The sequence below is a fragment of the Oncorhynchus clarkii genome, chromosome 5 (assembly GCF_045791955.1).
Source record: "Oncorhynchus clarkii lewisi isolate Uvic-CL-2024 chromosome 5, UVic_Ocla_1.0, whole genome shotgun sequence".
Taxonomy (NCBI): domain Eukaryota; kingdom Metazoa; phylum Chordata; class Actinopteri; order Salmoniformes; family Salmonidae; genus Oncorhynchus; species Oncorhynchus clarkii.
In genome coordinates, this window is record NC_092151.1 from 48,490,425 (window position 1) to 48,514,133 (window position 23,709).

A 23,709-nucleotide genomic window follows, 5' to 3' on the forward strand; every position below is an offset into this window, starting at 1 on the left:
AAACAGGACAACGGAGTGGATCCTATGCAGCGACCCAAAAAACGACTCCGAAAAAGGAGGGAAACGAGGCGGTCTTCTGGTCAGACTCCGGAGACGGGCACATCGTGCACCATTCCCTAGCATTCTTCTTGCCAATGTCCAGTCTCTTGACAACAAGGTTGATGAAATCCGAGCAAGGGTAGCATTCCAGAGGGACATCAGAGACTGTAACGTTCTTTGCTTCACGGAAACGTGGCTTACTGGAGAGACGCTATCCGAAGCGGTGCAGCCAACAGGTTTCTCCACGCATCGCGCAGACAGGAAAAAACATCTTTCTGGTAAAAAGAGGGGCGGGGGCGTATGCCTTATGACTAACGTGACATGGTGTGATGAAAGAAACATACAGGAACTCAAATCCTTCTGTTCACCTGATTTAGAATTCCTCACAATCAAATGTAGACCGCATTATCTACCAAGAGAATTCTCTTCGATTATAATCACAGCCGTATATATCCCCCCCCAAGCAGACACATCGTTGGCTCTGAATGAACTTTATTTGACTCTTTGCAAACTGGAAACCATTTATCCGGAGGCTGCATTCATTGTAGCTGGGGATTTTAACAAGGCTAATCTGAAAACAAGACTCCCCAAATTTTATCAGCATATCGATTGCGCAACCAGGGGTGGAAAGACCTTGGATCATTGTTACTCTAACTTCCGCGACGCATATAAGGCCCTGCCCCGCCCCCCTTTCGGAAAAGCTGACCACGACTCCATTTTGTTGATCCCTGCCTACAGACAGAAACTAAAACAAGAGGCTCCCACGCTGAGGTCTGTCCAACGCTGGTCCGACCAAGCTGACTCCACACTCCAAGACTGCTTCCATCACGTGGACTGGGACATGTTTCGTATTGCGTCAGACAACAACATTGACGAATACACTGATTCGGTGTGCGAGTTCATTAGAACGTGCGTTGAAGATGTCGTTCCCATAGCAACGATTAAAACATTCCCTAACCAGAAACCATGGATTGATGGCAGCATTCGTGTGAAACTGAAAGCGCGAACCACTGCTTTTAATCAGGGCAAGGTGTCTGGTAACATGACCGAATACAAACAGTGCAGCTATTCCCTCCGCAAGGCTATCAAACAAGCTAAGCGTCAGTACAGAGACAAAGTAGAATCTCAATTCAACGGCTCAGACACAAGAGGCATGTGGCAGGGTCTACAGTCAATCACGGACTACAGGAAGAAATCCAGCCCAGTCACGGACCAGGATGTCCTGCTCCCAGGCAGACTAAATAACTTTTTTGCCCGCTTTGAGGACAATACAGTGCCACTGACACGGCCTGCAACGAAAACTTGCGGTCTCTCCTTCACTGCAGCCGAGGTGAGTAAGACATTTAAACGTGTTAACCCTCGCAAGGCTGCAGGCCCAGACGGCATCCCCAGCCGCGCCCTCAGAGCATGCGCAGACCAGCTGGCCGGTGTGTTTACGGACATATTCAATCAATCCCTATACCAGTCTGCTGTTCCCACATGCTTCAAGAGGGCCACCATTGTTCCTGTTCCCAAGAAAGCTAAGGTAACTGAGCTAAACGACTACCGCCCCGTAGCACTCACTTCCGTCATCATGAAGTGCTTTGAGAGACTAGTCAAGGACCATATCACCTCCACCCTACCTGACACCCTAGACCCACTCCAATTTGCTTACCGCCCAAATAGGTCCACAGACGATGCAATCTCAACCACACTGCACACTGCCCTAACCCATCTGGACAAGAGGAATACCTATGTGAGAATGCTGTTCATTGACTACAGCTCGGCATTCAACACCATAGTACCCTCCAAGCTCGTCATCAAGCTCGAGACCCTGGGTCTCGACCCCGCCCTGTGCAACTGGGTACTGGACTTCCTGACGGGCCGCCCCCAGGTGGTGAGGGTAGGCAACAACATCTCCTCCCCGCTGATCCTCAACACTGGGGCCCCACAAGGGTGCGTTCTGAGCCCTCTCCTGTACTCCCTGTTCACCCACGACTGCGTGGCCACGCACGCCTCCAACTCAATCATCAAGTTTGCGGACGACACAACAGTGGTAGGCTTGATTACCAACAACGACGAGACGGCCTACAGGGAGGAGGTGAGGGCCCTCGGAGTGTGGTGTCAGGAAAATAACCTCACACTCAACGTCAACAAAACTAAGGAGATGATTGTGGACTTCAGGAAACAGCAGAGGGAACACCCCCTATCCACATTGATGGAACAGTAGTGGAGAGGGTAGCAAGTTTTAAGTTCCTCGGCATACACATCACAGACAAACTGAATTGGTCCACTCACACAGACAGCATTGTGAAGAAGGCGCAGCAGCGCCTCTTCAACCTCAGGAGGCTGAAGAAATTCGGCTTGTCACCAAAAGCACTCACAAACTTCTACAGATGCACAATCGAGAGCATCCTGGCGGGCTGTATCACCGCCTGGTACGGCAACTGCTCCGCCCTCAACCGTAAGGCTCTCCAGAGGGTAGTGAGGTCTGCACAACGCATCACCGGGGGCAAACTACCTGCCCTCCAGGACACCTACACCACCCGATGTCACAGGAAGGCCATAAAGATCATCAAGGACATCAACCACCCGAGCCACTGCCTGTTCACCCCGCTATCATCCAGAAGGCGAGGTCAGTACAGGTGCATCAAAGCTGGGACCGAGAGACTGAAAAACAGCTTCTATCTCAAGGCTATCAGACTGTTAAACAGCCACCACTAACATTGAGTGGCTGCTGCCAACACACTGACACTGACTCAACTCCAGCCACTTTAATAATGGGATTGATGGGAAATGATGTAAATATATCACTAGCCACTTTAAACAATGCTACCTTATATAATGTTACTTACCCTACATTATTCATCTCATAGGCATACGTATATACTGTACTCTATATCATCGACTGTATCCTTATGTAATACATGTATCACTAGCCACTTTAACTATGCCACTTTGTTTACATACTCATCTCATATGTATATACTGTACTCGATACAATCTACTGTATCTGCCTATGCTGCTCTGTACCATCACTCATTCATATATCCTTATGTACATATTCTTTATCCCCTCACACTGTGTACAAGACAGTAGTTTTGGAATTGTTAGTTAGATTACTTGTTGGTTATTACTGCATTGTCGGAACTAGAAGCACAAGCATTTCGCTACACTCGCATTAACATCTGCTAACCATGTGTATGTGACAAATAAAATTTGATTTGATTTGATTTAATAGGATGGAAGAGAGAGGAAGAAGAGATAGGGGAATAGAGAGAGGATGGAAGAGAGGATGGAAGAGAGAGGTATAAAGAGGGAAATGAAAGGGAAAGGGGATACCTAGTAAGTTGAACAATTGAATGCATTCAACTGAAATGTTTCTTCTCTGAATCAGAGGTGCGGGGTGCTGCCTTAATCGACATCCACGTCTTCGGGGCCCGGGAAACAGTGGGTTAACTGCCTTGCTCAAGGGCAGAATGACACATTTTTACCTTTTCAGCTCAGGGATTCGATCCAGCAAGAGCTAGAGGATGGAAGAGAGCGAGAGAGAGGATGGAAGATAGATGGCCAGTGGAGGCCAGTGGAGATGCATGAATTGCGCAAGAAGGGAATAGTGAAGACAGATATGTGTAAATTAGAAGTTAATTAATAGGCTGGACTATGCTAGCCTACCACAATTTAGGCGACCAACATCTGTGTTATGCAAAGCCAGAGACATTTTTTTTCATTTGTCTGATGCCCATTTTGTGCCAATTAATTGAAGTTGAAGATCTCCAAATCGTCAGTTTAATTAAATGTGCAATAAAAAAAGCATAGTGCCCAGGTCTATTTAATGAAACTGGCTGACAGTGGCTGTTGACGTAGGCAACAGATTGCAAAACAGGGAATCCCCGATTCCTCACTGAGCTCGTCTTATCCAAAAATGCATATCAAATGCAAGTGCACTGTCCAGCAGCTCACATCAGCAGGATCGAGAGCCTTTTGACTAGGAGGGACGTCTAACGTGGATTGCTAAAATAATGATTATGATCACATTTCCTCAATTTAAATACTAACCCTATGGGGACACCTATACCTAGGCAGCCAAGCATGAGGGATCAGTGTAGCCTTTTATCATTTAGACATGATGTTGAAATATCCTTACGCATAGAATAAAAACCATCAGGCTTCCGGCATAGAGCCAGCAGCATACCACCCTGCATACCACTGCTGGCTTGCTTCTGAAGCTAAGCAGGGTTGGTCCTGGTCAGTCTCTGGATGGGAGACCAGATGCTGCTGGAAGTGGTGTTGAGGGCCAGTAGGAGGCACTCTTTCCTCTGGTCTAAAAAAATATCCCAATGCCCCAGGGCAGTGATTGGGGACACTGCCCTGTGTGCCGTCTTTCGGATAGGACGTTAAAACGGGTGTCCTGACTCTCTGAGGTCACTAAAGATCCCATGGCACTTATTGCAAGAGTAGGGGTCTTAACCCCAGTGTCCTGGCTAAATTCCCAATCTGGCCCTCAAACCATCACGGTCACCTAATAATCCCCAGTTTACAATTGGCTCATTCATCCCCCCATCCTCTCCACTGTAACCATTCCCCAGGTCGTTGCTGTAAATGAGTCAACTTACCTGGTAAAAGAACAGATAAAATAAATAAATAAAATATTCAACTGAATTTAAAGAATTACATGAGGCATTTAGGGAAAAACTAATCCAATGCAAATCTTCCTCTGGAATAAGGCACATGCTGGGATAATCATGACATCACTAGTAATACTATAGCGGTCTCTCCATCTCCCCCTTCAAACTTTCCTTGTCAATTCATTTGATATGGTGAATTACACTATAGGCCTAATCTAAAGTTTCCTAAAATAGCCTGTCTGGACTCCATCTCGTAATAAGAGAGGTAGGACAAATAATATAACTGACATAAAAGTAATGATGATCAGCATATCAAAAGGTTAGCTGGACTTAGCTAAAGACCCATAGATCAACAATTCAAGGTTTACCTAGTAGCAGTGCAAATATCATGGTACAGCTATATGGACACTCAATCATTATGGTACTTCTTAATGGTAAGTTTATAAACATATATTATGATAAATATAATTTAAACTTGTATCTCATTATGGTAAATGGTGAAATACGCATTGCCATTTATAATTGTAATGGCTTAGCAGAAAATAAGAAAATATTATCATTACCTAGCTAAAAGAGAAGGAATAGAATATATTTTGTTTACAGGAAACTCATTCAACAAATGTAGATGAAATTGTGTGGAAAGGGGACTGGGTGGGGGGTGGCGAAATATACGTCTCCCATGGGAAAAGAAACTCAAAAGGGGTGATGATATTAATGAACAATAATTTTGATCCGACTGTGCAAATTGTTCAAACAGATCCACAAGGTAGATGGATGGTTTTAAATATATTATTGGACTATAAACAGAGTGTTTAGTTTGAGAAACAGACCTCAACTGGCAGATTCATTAAATAGTACCCGCAAAAACACCAGTCTCATCATCAACAGTGAAGAGCAGACTCCGGGATGCTGGTCTTCTAGGCAGTTGAGGTATACCAAACCTTCTTTGATGTACTCAGAGCACCGCTATCAGCATGTTTTAACCAGTCCTATAAAAATGGTAGATTATCAGAGAGTCAACAAGAAAGTCTGATTTCATTATTACTGAAACAGGGCCCAAGTGTTAAATATAAAGATCCAGTCCGTAAAAGAAATTGGAGGCCCCTTACACTTCAGTGTTGTGATGCAAAAATTCTAGCAAAATGCATAGCACATAGAATAAATAAGGTTTTGTCGGATATTATTCATCCTAATCAGACAGGTTTTTTACATGGACGATACATGGACGATTGGAGATAATATAAGACAAGTACTGGAAACAATAGAACACTATGAAAAATCTGTGAAACCACAGCTGACTTTGAAAAGGCTTTTGACAAAGTACGACTGGAATTTATATATAAATGCCTGGAATATTTCAATGGGTTAAAGTTATGTATGGTAACCTAGGTGTAAAATAGTAAATAATGGCTACTTCTCAGAAAGTATTAAAACAAGGTTGTCCACTATCGGCATATCTATTTGTTTGACAATCGAAATGTCAGCTATTCAAATCAGATCCAACAATAATATCAAGGAGCTAGAAATCCAGGGCTTAAAAACAAAAAAGGTGTCATTTTAGGCTGATGATTCTTTAAAAAAAAGAATGTATCCACAATTTGGATCCGTCCACAGCCTTAGAGGATCTATAAATATTTTTTTATGATAAGTGTACTATACTATATTATTATTACGTATTGGATCACTAAAATATAAAAAATGTATATTACCGTGTTGTTTACCAATAATACTCTGTGTTCAAATGCCAAAAATAAACAAATGATCTCAATAAAATACATTTTAATAGAAAGTTAAATAGATAAGATCTTGATACCATGGAAAGGAAACTACTTGTCTAGTGATAGAAAAATTACCCTGATGAATTCCTCAGTCATATCCTAGTTCACCTACTTGCTTATGGCCTTGCCTACACACCTAGCGACTTGTTTTTTGATTATATGAGCAATTTATTTTATTTTATTTGGAATGGCAAGCCAAACAAAATTAAATGGGCCTGTAAATATATACAGTTGAAGTCGGAGGTTTACATACACCTTAGCCAAATACATTTAAACTGAGTTTTTCACAATTCCTGACATTTAATCCTAGTAAAAAGTCCCCGTCTTAGGTCAGTTAAGATCACCACTATTTTAAGAATGTGAAATGTCAGAAGTTGACATACACTCAATTAGTATTTGGTAGCAATGCCTTTAAATTGTTTAACTTGGGTCAAACATTTCGGGTAGCCTTCCACAAGCTTCTCACAATAAGTTGGGTGAATATTGGCCCATTCCTCCTGACAGAGCTGGTGTAACTGAGTCAGGTTTGTAGGCCTCCTTGCTCGCACACGGCTTTTCAGTTCTGCCCACATATTTTCTATAGGGTTGAGGTCAGGTCTTTGAGATGGCTACTCCAATACCTTGACTTTGTTGTCCTAAAGCCATTTTGCCACAACTTTGGAAGTATGCTTGGGGTCATTGTCCATTTGGAAGACCATTTGCAACCAAACTTTTACTGATGTCTTGAGATGTTGCTTCAATATATCCACATCATTTTACTTCCTCATGATGCCATCTATTTTGTGAAGTGCACCAGTCCCTCCTGCAGCAAAGCACCTCCACAACATGATGCTGCAACCCCCGTGCTTCACGGTTGGGATGGTGCTCTTCGGCTTGCAAGCCTCCCCCTTTTTCCTCCAAACAGAACGATGGCCAAACAGTTGTTACTATTTTTGTTTCATCAGACCAGGGGACATTTCTCCAACAAGTACGATCTTTGTCCCCATGTGCAGTTGCAAACCGTAGTCTGGCTTTTTTTAATGGCGATTTTGGAGCAGTGACTTCTTCCTTGCTGAGCAGCCTTTCAGGTTATGTCGATATAGGACTAATTTTTACTGTGGACATAGATACTTTTGTACCGGTTTCCTCCAGCATCTTCACAAGGTCCTTTGCTGTTGTTCTGGGATTGATTTGCACTTTTCGCACCAAAGTACGTTCATCTCTAGGAGACAGAACGCGTCTTCTTCCTGAGCGGTATGACGGCTGCGTGGTCCCATGGTGTTTATACTTGCGTACCATTGTTTGTACAGATGAACATGGTACCTTCAGACGTTTGGAAATTGCTCCCAAGAATGAACCAGACTTGTGAAGGTCTACAAGTTCTTGGCTGATGTCTTTTGATTTTCCCATGATGTCAAGCAAAGAGGCACTGAGTTTGAAGGCAGGCCTACATCCCCAGGTAAACCTCCGATTGACTCTAATGATGTCAATTAGCCTATCAGAAGCTTCTGAAGCCATGACATCATTTTCTGGAATTTTCCAAGCTGTTTAACACAGTCAACTTAGCGTATGTAAACTTCTGAACAACTGGAATTGTGATACAGTGAAATAATCTGTCTGTAAACAATTTTTGGAAAAATTACTTGTGTCATGCACAAAGTAGATGTCCTAACCGACTTGCCAAAACTATAGATGTTGGAACATTGCTGCTATAACAGCCTTCACTCTTCTGGGAAGGCTTTCCACTAGATGTTGGAACATGGCTGCGGGGACTTGCTTCCATTCAGCCACAAGAGCATTAGTGAGGTCAGGCATTCATGTTGGGCGATTAGGTCTGGCTCGCAGTCGGCGTTCCAATTCATCCCAAAGGTGTTCGATCGGGTTGGGGTCAGGGCTCTATGCAGGCCAGTCAAGTTCTTCCACACTGATCTCGACAAACCATTTCTGTATGGATCTCGCTTTGCGCACGGGGGAATTGTCATGCTGTAACAGGAGGGGGGCCTTCCCGAAACTGTTGACAAAAAAAAAAAAGTTGAAGCACAGAATCTTCAAGAATGTCATTGTATGCTGTGGCGTTAAGATTTCCCTTCACTGGAACTAAGGGGCCTAGCCTGAAGCATGAAAAAGAGCCCCAGACCATTAATCTTCCTCTACCAAACTTTACAGTTGGCATTACGCAGTCGGGAAGGTAGCGTTTTCCTGGAATCTGCCACAGCCACATTTGTCCGTCAGACTGCCAGATGGTGAAGCGTGTTTCATCACTCCAGAGAACGTGTTTCCACTGCTCCAGAGTCCAATGGTGGCAAGCTTTACAACACTCCAGCTGATGCTTGGCATTGCGCATGGGGATCTTAGGCTTGTGTGCGGCTGCTCGGCCATTGAAACCCATTTTATGACTTTCCCGACGAACAGTTCTTGTGCTGACGTTGCTTCCAGAGGCAGTTTGGAACTCGGTAGTGAGTGTTGCAACCGAGGACAGACGATTTTTACGCGCTTCAGCACTCAGCAGTCCCGTTCTGTGAGCTGTGTGGCCTACCACTTCGCGGCTGAGCCGTTGTTTCTGCTAGACGTTTCCACTTCACAATAACAGCATTTACAGTTGACTGGGGCAGCTCGAGCAGGGCAGAAATTTGATGTTGGAAATGTGTCATTCTATTATGGTGCCACGTTGAAAGCCACTAAGCCCTTTAGTAAGGCCAGTCTACTGCCAATGTTTGTCTGTGGAGATTGCACGAATTCGCACGATGTTATACACCCGCCAGCAACCAGCAACAGCGGTGGCTGAAATAGCCATATACTTTTGTATATATAGTGTCTCTATCTTTCCCTACTGTCACCATCTCCCAGTATCTATTCACTAAAATCAGAAATTACCTTAAAAATATACATCTTCATATCTTACCTGACCATCCGGGCGGGCAGCGGCAGCGGTAGTCGGAGAGCGTGATCAGGTCACAAGTCCCTCCATTGCGACATGGCGAACTCATGCAGGCATGGTTGGTAGGCGTCAGGCACAGCTGGTCGGAGAAGCCCAGTCGACATTTGCAGTGGAATTCAAAAGTGTTGCCATGGGATACGGCGCGGCACTCGCCGCCGTTGCGGCATGGCGAGGGGTTGCAGGGGTTGGAGTACTGGCAGCGGCTACCCACATAGTCACTTGTACACCTGGAGAGAAAGGAGACCAGTGACAGAGGTGGTCGAATCAAGTGGACAGCAGTCTAAAAGGTCACAAATGGTATAAAAGCAGAGGAACCACTTATTTTATGTAGAGAATGAGGATAGAATATGGTGGAATTCCATTGCAGTTTCTCATGCAGTACAATAGAATTGTATCTCCCCAAACGCTATATCAACACATGATACTAACGAGCCAGGAGTGGAGGGAAGCAAGAGGATGGGTGTGGATAGTGGCCCTATCGGTTTCCTGCTTAGCAGAGGCCCACCGGAGCCCTGCAAGGGAGGGAGGGATGGAGCGAGAGCCAGGCCAGGGTGGGCTGTTTTCCTAGTGTCTTCTTGGATTAAATGTCCCTCAGAACTTCGAAAACACACTCTGCTGGGACAACAGACGACACCAAAAACAGGATTTGGGGACAGTCTCGCTGTGCCCGTTTCCAACTACCTTTTATAACCCAGGCTGTCCACCCTCATCCCGTCATGACCCTAGAGATCAAGGGGCCCTGAACTGCCCAGCTGCCCAGATACGGAGCACCACATTAAGGCTACTAAGCCCCTCTGTGCCCCTCCACAGACACACAGCAACAGTCTCCTAGTCCAACCGCCCCCCCCCCACCCCCCACACACACACACCACATCATGAGACACCCTCTTTATTCCCAGAAAGACCCTCACCCCCATCCAAACCATGGCAGCAGATGTGGTTGGCAGGGGAAAACTAGTCTGACTAGGTATCACTGTAATAATCTAACGTTTATACTAAGAGATCTAGACTGCGATCTAGAGAATCTGTGTGTGTGTGAGAGGGAGAGAGATAGAGAGAGTGTAAGTGTGTCTATGCATGTCAGAGGGCATCTGTTGGCCTCGTAGAATCTCCACAGGGAGCAGGTGCGCATGTTAATGAAGGCAGCTGTTAGGCACACCTCCTCCCCCTCTTCCCTCCTCTCTGTCCTCTAGAGGGGGATGCTGTCCTCTAGATAGTGGATGCATTTTGTCATGAAAGGAGGTCTACTTGCAGTATGCACAAAAGCAACATATAATTCCTTGCACAACCGTGGGGGCAGTGTTGTGTAGGCAATTAAGCTGTATTTTACCACCAAACTCACTTGGTTCCTTGATCTGATCTTTATAGGATATGTATTGATAACCAAATATGATCTCTGGGACTGCTCAAATAATAAGCCAAACAACATTATTACAATTCACCCCAAAAAGGTATTTTGTTTGAAAGTATAACTACACGATTCCAGGCTATTTTCAAATGGTAAAAACAGCTACTAGCCATGTGCTTTTCTCTGTGTCCAAACATGATGACATTCTATGTTTAGCTTATATGAAAACTGGGATAATGTTGTAGGTTACACTGGTAAGTATAATCATTTTTGCCAGCTAGCTAGCACGCTGCTAGAGGAGTAGCCTGCAGCCAACTGCCAGGCACAAAAAAAGTCATGTAAAACTAACTTAAACTTTCATTACATGTAGCTATTACTCAAATATGCAATTGTTTTTCTTTGAAATGAGCTAACAGTGGTGATGTTTTCAACATGATTCTTCTTTGCTTTTACCACAAATGGGAAGACAAAAAGGACATTTCTGCTATCGCCCCCTTCTGAATGTTGCTATTCGGGGGTCTAGGAACACATGCAACGGCGGGGGTATCATGTTACCGAAAGGTACGTGTTGCTACAAAAAAACCTGAGACCTTTACCGGAGTCACCCTTTCACCTAGTATTGTCATGTTAACAGAATTTTCACTTTGATAGGTTTAGTATCATGATACTCAATACCAAAACAATACCACATAAAAAAAACATGAAAATGACAGATTTTCCCCAGTTTGTTTGTGTGGTTTACCCTTTAATTCAAGTATGCATGCAGCTAGCATTGTTGTTTGATTAGCCTATCCAACTACATTAAGACGGTTATCATTAGGATCGCTAACGGTTACACAAAGTTGTAGACACACAGTCAGGGGCATTCCCATGCCATTACCGCTTCAGAAAGAAGCAGGGAATAGGAATCATTGATGCAATCTGTTCATGCCTTATGATAAGCTTGGGAAAATTAATTACATTTTCAAATAAGTTCAATACATTTAGGTGATTTCCAAAATGTGCGACAAATTTTTTATAGAACAGAAAGTAACAAATTCGAATACCTGAGCATTTTATTGTGTTATAGTATCAAAAGTACTGAAGTTTAGGTACACCATGCAACACCACCGCTTACTTTCTCGAAATACTCTCACTTGTGAATCCTCTCTCTCCCTCTCAAATTCAAAATAAGCTTTACTGCCATAAAAGTGATGACCCATGATCTCTCTCACAACCAGGGGAGAACGACTGCCCCTCTCATTTAAGTCACGGAAGTTCAAGGCCGACGGTACTGTTGGCATTGTTAGCAGAAAACAGCATCCACCATTATAGTGAATGGAAAAATGGCAATCTTACGTGATGAATCTTCGTGTAAAAAACAAAAAGACAATCATGGGACCAATAATTGCTTGTAATACACCAGATATATCATTGAACAGATTGTTTTAAAAATCGCACACAGAAGACATTAAGAATAATTTAGTTGCTAATAGCAGCCTGCAGTACCCCATTATGCCTTCAACTGGAGTTACTCAATGAGAGGGGGCAGCACTGAGCTAGGCTGCAGCGTCACCCTGGAGTACCTCCAACTGCGCATGTTATGTTTCCATGCGACGCCATCTTAATTAACCAACTTCATTTGGATTCAATGCGCTATTGAGTCTTCACATAGGAATAGATGGTGTAACATGATTGATGGCTTTGTCAATTCATATGGGGCGGCAGGTTGCCTAGTGGTTAGAGCGTTGTGCCAGTAATTGAATACCCGAGCTGACAAGGTCAGCTGTCATTCTGAACAAGGCAGTTAACCCACTGTTCCCCGGTAGGCCGTCATTATAAATAAGAATTTGTTCTTAACTGACTTGCCTAGTTAAATAGCGGTTACATATATACATTAAAAAACAGGGCTGAGAGCAATGACTATCTCTGAACCTTCTTACAGCTCTCCTATATGTGTAATTTTTACAGAGCTCGTCTCAGACCTCACACGGGAGACTGTGGTTGACTCACTATGATATGAGGACCGGAGGTGAGGCCAACCGCTCTACCCTTCCCAGGGGTCCAGCCAGAGGCAATTGGCAAAACCGTGTCTTTCTTTGCCTCCCATGCAGACTTCAGTTTCCACTTTTTTTTTTCACCTTTATTTAACCAGGTAGGCCAGTTGAGAACAAGTTCTCATTTACAACTGCGACCTGGCCAAGATAAAGCAAAGCAGTGCGACACAAACAGTTACACATGGGATAAACAAATGTACAGTCAACAACATAATAGAAAAAACCTATATACAGTGTGTGCAAATGTAGTAAGATTAGGAAGGTAAAGGCAATAAATAGACCATAGTGGCAAAATAAGTACAATTTAGCATTAACACTGGAGTGATAGATGTCCAGATGATGATGTGCAAGCAGAGATACTGGGGTGCAAAGGAGAAAAAATATAATAATATGGGGATGAGGTAACATGATAAGTAAACAGAAAAACTCAATACGTCATGCAGGATAACTTTTTTGGTTGTGTCAGGGGCTTGTTCACACTACAATTGCTACTATATGTTTGGAGAGAGTTGTGTTTGTGCGAAATAGACAAAGAAAGAGAAAGACAGAGGTGGAGTCTGTGTGTGCGCGTGTCTGCCTATGCGTGTTCCCCATCCCCTCACTGTAATGGATCTTCTTTGTCCTAAAGTCAGTCCCCCCCACGCTGTAAAACCATCAGGCCTCAGCAACAGACCCCAGCAACAGGTCTCTCCCAGCAATGCAATGTCCCCTCAGGGCCAGAGCAGATGCTTCCCTGACCCCTGACCCCAAACACATTTGTGACTTTGGGCCAGCCCCCTCTCCTCCCCTCCCCCTATGGGGCCTGATCTGCCATCTGCCACTGAGAGTGACTTTAGCCTCCTACACAAAAACAGCCCCCAACTCCCACCTTTACCCCCCCCCCCCCCCCCCCCTTTACACAACGTAGTGCACTGGGCCTTTACTAGTCCTTTATTATCGAGCCGATATAGCAGTCTCTAGCGCGGATAAAAAAACATTCTGGTGTAGTTAAATAAAATAAATAAAAGTACATGTCCGTGCATGAAGAAGTGTGACACTTGTGGCTTTTACCTTCCTGCTGTTTGTTGCCACTGCTCAGGTAAACTCCGTCCTTTACCTCTCCCCACACCACCACCCCCTTTCTTACTTAATTAACCCTCTGCTCATATTTTTCCGCCCTTTCAGCATTATGTTAGTCTTCAAATAACATTTTATTTGTCACATTTACCAGCAGCATACCACCCTGCATCTCACTGCTGGCTTGCTTCTAAAGCTAAGCAGAGTTGGTCCTGGTTGGTCCCTGGATGGGAGACCAGATGCTGCTGGAAGTGGTGTTAAAGGGCCAGTAAGAGGCACCCTTCCTCTGGTCTAAAAAAATAGCCCAATACCCCAGGGCAGTGATTGGGGACATAACATTGCCCTGTGTAGGGTGTTAAACAGGTGTCCTGACTCTCTGTGTTCACTAAAGATCCCATGGCACTTATCGTAGGGGTGTAAATCCTGATGTCCTGGCTAAATTCCCAATCTGGCCCTCATGTGGTCACCTATTCATCCCCAGCTTACAATTGGCTCATTCCTTCCCCCTATATTCCCCCGGTTGTTGCTGTAAATGGGGCGGCAGGTAGCCTAGTGGTAAGAGCGTTGGGCCAGTAACCGAAAGGTTGCTAATTTGAATCCCTGAGCTAACAAGGTAAAACTCTGTCGTTCTGCCCCTGAACAAGGCAGTTAACCCAATGTTCCGAGGCCATCATTGTAAATAAGAATTTGTTCTTGCCTAGTTAAATAAAGGTAAATAAAAGAGAACGCGTTCAGTAAAGTTACCTGGTAAAATAAAAAACATGCGCCGAATACAACAGGTGTAATGCTTACATACGAGCCCTTAACCAACGATGCAGAGTTTTTAAAAAGTAAGTAAGAAACATTTGTTAAACAAAAGGAAAAATGGTAACAATAATGAGGCAATATACAACGGGCACCAGTACTGAGTAAATGTGCTACTGGGAGTAGTACTGTTGATCAATCACTGACGATGGGGCGTAGAATAAGCTACCATTTTGAGCGAGCGTTGTTCCTTTTAATTTTCTTTAATATTGATTAACATTTATTTATTTGAGCTATTTTATAGCCTACCACAGCAATAACCTAAATTAATGGGCCATGTGAGAATCTCTGGTAATTTAACCTATTTCTTTGGTTATTTGTGCATATTTTGATATTGCCTATAGGGCACACAATTGCTGGGACCATGGCTAACTAGTGACTGCGATTGGGTTTGGGACCAGTTCTTGTGGTAGTGGGTGGGCATCGGACAAAAAGTATGAAAAGCTGCGGGTGCAGGCGGGATGAAGAAATCCGTTCTGCCCAGACCTCTAGCTCAGGGTAAAACTTGGGGTAAATCTCCAATGGAAATTCAGCACTTGGGAATGGTTCGGGTCATGAAAGGAGTGCTGGCCCTTGAGACTTAAAAGCCAATAAAAGCCCAACACCTGCCAACACTCTTGGCGCATGACCCTGGGCCGCACCGGACGGCTCCTGATATGGCCTTAAGCCTCAACTAGGAGTTGAGCTTTGCCAGAGAGCACGGAGTAATCCTATAGGAGGACAAATGAAGAGCAGCATTCGCATACATTGCAGGCAGCATTCCTTGAATCGTGGAGGAGCATCGCAGAGGATAAACACGTTCCTCTGAACAATCTTAGAGGGGGTTTCGCATACTCCCTTAATTAATAGACCTTCGCTTAAAATATGAGAAAAGGCAGCAATAGTACTGCTTGTCCATCTTGAGACGCCGAAGCCAGTATACAATTCCTAAAAAAAAGTCAAAGATCTTAGTCGTGCAGTTTTATATATAACAAAGATGTTTGGTGCAGTATTTCTCAAGTGAAATATTTGCATGAAAACGAGTTGAATGACAACAAACACTTCATTGAAGAATCCCTACTGTTGACCAATGAAGGGGCATAGACTTCAGCTTGCCTCAATTTGTGCGTGCATGAACAGTTGAAATACCCTATGACAAAGAACAAAATTAACAAAAATATCATCATAATAAACTAAGAAATAATAATAAAAAAAATAAACGTCCCTTTTTCAGCACCCTGTCTTTCAAAGATAACTCGTAAAAATCCAAATAACTTCACAGATCTTCATTGTAAAGGGTTTAAACACTGTTTCCCATGCTTGTTCAATGAACCATAAATGAATGAACATGCACCTGTGGAACTGTTGTTAAGACACTAACAGCTTACAGAAGGTAGGCAATCAAAGTCACAGTTCTGAAAACTTAGGACCCTAAAGAGGCCTTTCTACTGACTCTGAAAAACACCAAAAGAAAGATGCCCAGGGTCCCTGCTCATCTGCATGAATGTGCCTTAGGCATGCTGCAAGGAGGCATGAGGACTGCAGATGTGGCCGGGGCAATAAATTGCAATGTCTGTACGCCTAAGACAGCGCTACATGGAGACAGGATGGACAGCTGGTCGTCCTCGCAGTGGAAGACCACATGTAACAACACCTGCACAGGATTGGTACATCCGAACGTCACACCTGCGGGACAGGTACAGGATGGCAACAACAACTGCCCAAGTTACACCAGGAATCAACAATCAGTGCTCAGACTGTCCGCAATAGACAGAGAGGCTGGACTGAGGGCTTGTAGGCAGGTCCTCACCAGACATCACCAGCAACAATGTCGCCTATGGGCACAAACCCACCGTCGCTGGACCAGACAGGACTGGCAAAAAGTGTTCATCACTGACGAGTCCCGGTTTTGTCTCACCAGGGGTGATGGTCGGATTCGCGTTATCGTCGAAGGAATGAGCGTTACACCGAAGCCTGTACTCTAGAGCGGGATCGATTTGGAGGTGGAGGGTCCGTCGTTGTCTGGGGCGGTTCCTAGCCTGCTAGTCCCCCAGGGGCCTTATTCATAAACGCTGCATAGGCACAAAAGGTATACGCTGCATAGGCACAATAGGTGCACGCCACGGACACTTTGACCCATACGTACGCACCTAAACTGGAGAAATGTGAAACTCCGACTACGATGGCAGAAGGATGAAACTCGAGAAACGCCTTGAAATTGATACCATTGTGTAAAATAAATAGAAATATTACCTCTCACATATTATATATGAAGAGTTCCCTGGAGTGCACAAAAAACAACACTAAAAACATGATTTAGGATAATAAATACAAACGGAGATATCTGTTCTTGCAAAAGAACCCCTCAAATATGTTTTACAGTTTAATCGGGAATCATATTTAATTGGATCTGTAATTATTAAACAATACTTGCATGTTATGAAATGTATTCTCATAAATAACAAGGTGAACAGTAGGACAAATTACATTTAAACCAATGCCGTTTTCGATGCCTCAGGTGGGAAGATACAAGTGCAGAGTTTAATATATTGTTATCACATGTTCGTTGCGCAGAACTGTCAATGTGATAATGGTCCTGTCATTGTCAGTTACAATCAGGGTAATTACCACACCTGAAGGTGTTACGCAAATGGGTAGCGTTGACAATCAAATGGGTGGGTATAAAAAGGCATGCAATTACAATGTGTACTGATGCACAATGGCTGCTTTGGCACCGTTGGAAGATTTGGCAAATGGAAGAATTCTGGCCACAGTGGCTTATGAGTCTGTTCCGATTACCAAGCTCTGTTCTCTTGGATATCTATGCTGTAGAGGGCCCAGCTTTACAGAAAAGCATGCGCAGAAACCAAGCCGCGCCTGTCCAACTTCAACTCCTTGGCAACCTTGTTAATAGAGTCGATGGTGTCTCTTTGCGTTTGCAGGACTGCATCTGTGAGGACACGGCCGATTGGAGGGTTGTGACGCATGAGGTGCAGTGGAGACGGCAGGGCTGGGTGCATCCAGCTCCTGCTCAGCTGCAGCACCACCGACCCCGCTGGAACACGCAGCGAGTCAAAACAATAGAAAAAAAAATCACAATTGTTTGTCTAAATATTTTTTTTAACAACTGGATGCATTTGGTTTACTCTTTTCAAACGAGGGAATACTAATTACATACCTGGATCACCCGGTGCGTCTGCATATCAGTGTCCCCCTCCATCACTACTCCACTCAGAAGGGACTCCCCTATAATACTGGCAAGTTGCTCATCAAGGGGGTTGAGCTCCGGTGTCCCCTTTCCCCCGCCCGTGGCACAAACACTGTCTGTGTGAGGCTATGTGCCTTTTGGCCTCCATTTTTAAGTCAGACCACTTCTTACTTTATTTCTGAGAGGGTCCGATCTTCTGAGCCAGAAGCATTCATAGCGTCGCCACGTGCTGCCACTCTAATGCCCACACTGTGCCCACCAAACAATATATTTTGTCTTGCTTCAACCTCCCCTACAATAACTTCCATTTCTTTTTTTAGTCTTCCTGTCGGGATTTGCCGTCATTGTCGTTATGCAGTCAGTATGGATGAATATTAATTAGGGCCGTTTCACTGACTATTTATAGGCAATTATGAGCATTAAAAAGGTTTTGTCCTTATCATACAAAACTCCCTCAGACCAAACTAATATCGATGCAAGGATGTGAAGCCATAAGGTGAGCGTTAAGGTGAGCTATTCTTGGAACCTGAGGTGGAGGACAGAATACATGGGCGACCCCCCCACCCCCCCAAAAAAGTACTTCCTGTTTTCGAGGAGGTGAGGCAATCCTGCAGGAAGGAGCAGCGTAAACAAGTCAGTAAAACCATGTCCTGTTCTAAACCTTGGTCCTCTAAACCAACCTATATAGAATTTTGCCACCAGTTGGTCCATCATAAAACATTGACATGAATGGGAATATGTTCTCTTAATTTATCTGAGAAGTTAGCTGAACTGAAGTATGCATATCTGGACCAGGCTAAGCCCCTATCATGGTCCATTCTAACTCTCTAAATCTTTGACCTGTCAGGTCTCTGACAGAGTATGACTGAAATCTATCCCAGTATATTTGAGTCAAACTCCACCTCACCATAACTGCCATCTGTGTCATGGGCCCAATCTCTGGATCACTCATCTAGAATGACTTGAATCATTTGTAAATTCCTCAAAATAAGTAAAAGGGTGATCAGATGATGTACTAAATGCTCTTTGACATTTCTGCTGCTGACATCCGCCCTCCTCTGATGGAACTCCGCACCATCACATCAATCAAACCACACACTGAAACTTGGGCACACCTTTCCCAAGACAATCTAGCTACCTTAGGTAATTCCACATAAACAGTTGGGGGTCATTCCATGTCATTTCAGCAAACCATAAAACCCACCATGTTGTTCTGAAAACATTTCTGTAGTTAAAAATTATAAACAGCACCATCTAGTCATCCCAATCTGGTAATATCAGGATGTAGGATGGGACATATAAAAAAAAAACATTTTAAATTGAACCTTTATTTAACTAGGCAAGTCAGTTAAGAACAAATTCTTACTTACAATGACGGCCTACACCGGGCCAAACCCAGACGACGCTGGGCCAATTGTGCGCCGCCCTATGGGACTCCCAATCACATCCAGTTGTGATCCAGCCTGGATTCAAACCAGGGTGTCTGTAGTGACGCATCAAGCACTGAGATGCAGTGCCCAATAACTTCAATAACAAAATTCTCTGAGAAGGGTGAAAAAACATCACCAAATTCACTGGGAATACATTACATGCAATGAAGAAACAATACTCCGAGCCGCAGTTACTACTTGTTAAACAGACTGATACTATATACCTGTTGTTGGGGTGGGATTGGCGTAGGGTGTCCATCAGTGAATTTTTACCATTCCTTTGGATTCCTCATATCTAAGTCATTGTTAGAAAAACGTTTATTCCAAATCGGATGTTAGGTAATATATTTATTGAATACTATAAATAAAATAGCCAATTTGGATTCAATCAATTAGCTTAACTTCTGAGATATCAAATTATATAAAAAATATTTAAAAAATAACCTTGCAGGAATCTGTATCTTTTCTGTTTCTAACATAAACGAATTCAGAACAATCTGAGATTGAGGGTGGAAATCCTCTTGCGTTTTTTGAGGTGGAACGAGATGTGTGTGTGTGAATAATAAACTTAATAAATAAACATGAGCTTGATAATCAATACCCTCCCAGATCCTTCCCAGTGACGCTCCACTCTGACCCCTGGATATTGACACTGACACACCTAAATGTCGAGTATGATTGATGGTTGTTTTGGCTTGGTGAGGAAAAGAGAGATACATGATGAATAAGAGGAAGACTAAGACTGCGTTTTGACAGGCAGCCCAATTCTGATTTTTTTTGTCACTAATTGGTCATTTGAAAATATCAGAATTGGGCTGCCTTTGTAAATGCAGCTTAAGGAGAGAGTGGACAGAGACATCCGCATCTCTATCTGATGAGGCACTAGATGCCCCTATCCTGTGCTGGCAATCCAGTCTCATTTTAATCTAATTTAACACCTGACTTACTTAACAAAAGGCACTTCTAACTCAGATGTAATTGTGTTGTGGCCCACGGGCTAGCATAGGTTCCCTGTCCCCAGAGTGGGGCCTTCCCCAAATGCCATCAGGCCACACCCACCACTGAACTCCTTCAGAGACCACCAGCAACATGGTGATAAAAATATTTTCAGGGATGAACACAGGTCATTTGTATATTTGTTTTTACAGAAGGTCTTTAAATTCAAATGTAAAAATACTCAGTATATAAATACACAATATTTTGTAACATATACTGCCCATCCCTGCACCAGCATCAGGCCCAGGCTAGAGAGCGCTCATCTGCTCCACTCACTCCCACTTGTTTGCTTTCAAATTTCTTCAGTTTACTCCAATTAAATTCACTCCACCAATAACATCCAATCCAATTACATTTCAGCGCCATCTGGCCCTCTACTGGAGTTCATAATGGGGAAGAATGCCTATTCAGGAATCAGGAGAAGAGCCCTCAAACGGGGTACGGCAAGAGTTTTAGGGCGTGTTGTGGCGGTTTTTTTTTGGGGGGGGGGGGGGGGGTTAGTAGTTGTAGCGTTCTTGGGAAGCCCCACTCTGATTAGTCACACAGCATTGCTCTGACTAAGGGACAATGGTCACCGGGCGGCAGGCGATCCCCAGCTGTCGCCCCATGAAAGAGCAGAAAAACAAGATTTAGGACTGGGACGCGTCCCTCACGCCGCTGGGGAAGTGTCCTGCATTCATAAGCGCGGGGGGCACTTCTCTTTCAGTCTTTTCTTTTGGAGTGCAGACGCGCAGGGCTCTGCGGCTACAGGAAGGACCTTGCTCAGAGGAAAGTGGAGGGCCTCTGGTTGCTGAGCAGAGTTGCCTCTCAAAGGCTGGAATGAGGGGAAACACAAGGCCTCTTGCCTCTATAGCCTACCAAAGAACACTCTAATATGCCTAGTACCACACACTATTAACAAAACCTTACTATACCCCTAACACTGCACCATGCACCTTACAAAATACCCACGGATAACTTCAGAGTTCCAATAACCTAACCCAACTTTGAACTCCTGTGCTTAGAAACACCCAAACTCAAAATCCTGATCACGGTTGTAATAACTGGCCTGGTATTGGGGAAAAAGTTCTGAGGTTGATATCAAACAAGAAAAGCCATTCAGCAAAGTGTTGTCAATATGTGGACTGTGGACTATTTACCTGCATTCTCCATTTCTGTCAGAGGAGGCCTCACACCTCCCTCCATTCAGACATGATTCAGTAGTTAGAGAGCATCTTAGACCTGTAGAGAAAAATCTGTTATAAAGGAGCAACAATAACACTCTCACAAAAACAGTCATTCACACAAAAACACATTAAATTCAGTCATTAATAGGCCCACTGTAAAAACGTTATTTTACCGTAAGACATAGGCTGCAGAAAGTGGAACTTTAAAAGCCAATTCACATTAATAACACTTGCACGATAACCATTTTTGCTAAATGCCAACTGAGATGTGTGCTTTGAAACGAATCATGTTGTGTGCAAGCTGTGGTTTGGGGGACAATGTAGGTCTAGACTACTTGTTGGCCGGCGAGGCTAGCAGCATGCATGGTGGGGGCTAATACTACTTCCTGATGTTGCCCCCACATCAAAGAGGAAGAGAGAGGCCAAACTCATCCAAAAATCTGCCAATTCAATTTAAGGGGCTTTATAGGCATGGGAAACATGTTTACATTGCCAAAGCCATGTCTGTCTCCCTCCAGCAGGTGGCATGGTTTTTTGTTGGTGGCGTTCAAATACATTTTTCCCAGTCGGAACTCGTTTCTCTCGAGTTTCGACTTGATTTGGGCCCACTGAAGTCGGGTGGCGTACATTTCCGAGTTCCCAGTTGCTTTGAACGCAGCATCAGCCAGGGGTAAACAATAGACTGCTGCAACCAGATTGACTGAACGCGATACGCAACATCCGTGACTAGCATTCCTAGGCATTAGCCACTTTAGCATGGTGGTGGAAAATTGTGTTTCATAAAGAAAGTATGCATATTTTCCCAGTTATTTTCCCGCGTTCTTGCCATTGAATCGAGTTAAGGAGGAAATCAAAGCCTTTTGCAGCCTGAATGGAGAATGTTTTATGCACGAACCAGTCGCCGGGGGACACGAGTGTATTACCGTCTGGGCACATCAAGCCCAGATGACATTGGAGATCCATAGTACCCATTAACAGCTCTCAAGGCTAACTTTGCGCGGAAAGCGCAACAGCTGCTGAGCTCAGACGTGTGAACAAAAGAAATCACAGTCCCGCACGAGCCATAAAACAAGCCAGCAACCCCCACCTCCTACGGGACTGACACGCTCTCCCATAGAGAGAGAATAACACCCTCTCACCAACGCCCCCCGCAACACACGCCTTCCATACATAGTTTCGTGGTAGGCTATCGCTCCACAGACGAAATCAAGTTTAGTCAGGCCTAGGCTAACCTTAGCCTACTTCATGAGAAATAAAACAAAATGAATCTCATTTGAAATCTAGATATAGCCGAACGAGACGAAATCAAATGCACGTTTTAAAAAAAGAAGATGAACAAAGGTCACACATCAACAATAGCCTACATGCTTAGTGGGCTAAACGTTTTACATTGCAAATATGCTGAAGTCTACTAGTCAAGAGTCTATACAGTTTAAGTTATCGTCATCACTTTGAGTTGTGAAGTGTGTAAGACCGATGTGCCAAGGCACAGAGGGATGAGTTCCCATGATTTGTTCGCACTGAGAAAGACGCAGAAGATCAGAGATCCGTAATAAAGCAATTCAAATAGCCAACAAGACTTCTAAATCATATCAGATTAAGTACCACTTCACATCCGTAGACTACAGAGGCAGAGCACCAGTAGCCTATTTTCCAAACATTAAAGCCTCATTTACTGAAATGAACGAATAGTGAGTGATCTTGCAGCACTCAACAAAATCAAACTCAACGTAACAGTCATTCAACTCAACTTAATAATATTGATTTGAATTAAAACATTCAGTCTCAAATGGTTTAAATCCTTAGGAGAAATAACTTTACAGTAGCTTTTTTCCAGGCACTTTACCTTGTGTTATGACGATGACTGGAATAAGAAACGTTAGTTTCACAAAGAAACGATACATTCCTCCTCTCTTCAACTTCAAAAAAGCCCTACAATTCCTACGATTTGCATAGATCCACAGTGTCGTTAGCTGCAGACGTGGTTAAATTGTTTTAAATAAATATCCTTTGTAAATAAATAAATTGGACTGCCAGACGACACACTCCGGAGAGAATAGTCTCCGTGAAAACTCAATTCGTGAGATGTCGACGCATACGCTTCTGAGTTCGGAATGAAGAGCAGTCTATCGCGCAACTCTGAAAGTTCCTCCTCCCCAGCCCAATATCCTCACCCTTCACTCAGGTAGACCAACGGCTGCCTATCAAGTCAACTCATTCGATATTGTTTCACTGTCATTGTCAAATTAGCAGATACTGTATGTATATACAGTACGTGTAATGAAATGTGTACAATAATACATTGAAAAGGAAACACCTTCCCCCCATTTGTGAATGTAGCCCGC

At 43.8% G+C, this 23,709-nt stretch overlaps 1 protein-coding gene across 2 annotated transcripts in view; it reads right to left on the reverse strand.

Annotated features, from left to right (window-relative positions):
• The window catches only part of LOC139408955 (neurogenic locus notch homolog protein 1-like), a 75,091-nt gene extending 51,594 nt beyond the window's left edge, over positions 1-23,497 (reverse strand). Inside the window, exons 1-3 of one of the 2 annotated variants that reach the window (XM_071153486.1) lie at positions 23,211-23,497; positions 21,338-21,419; positions 9,306-9,568 (exon numbers count right to left, since the gene is read on the reverse strand). In XM_071153486.1, coding sequence (XP_071009587.1) covers positions 9,306-9,568; positions 21,338-21,419; positions 23,211-23,268 — 403 coding nt within the window. In that variant the 5' untranslated portion in view covers positions 23,269-23,497. The remainder of the gene's footprint in view (positions 1-9,305; positions 9,569-21,337; positions 21,420-23,210) is intronic. The other variant, XM_071153484.1, reaches the window with a different exon arrangement.
• Positions 23,498-23,709: the final 212 nt, after the last annotated feature.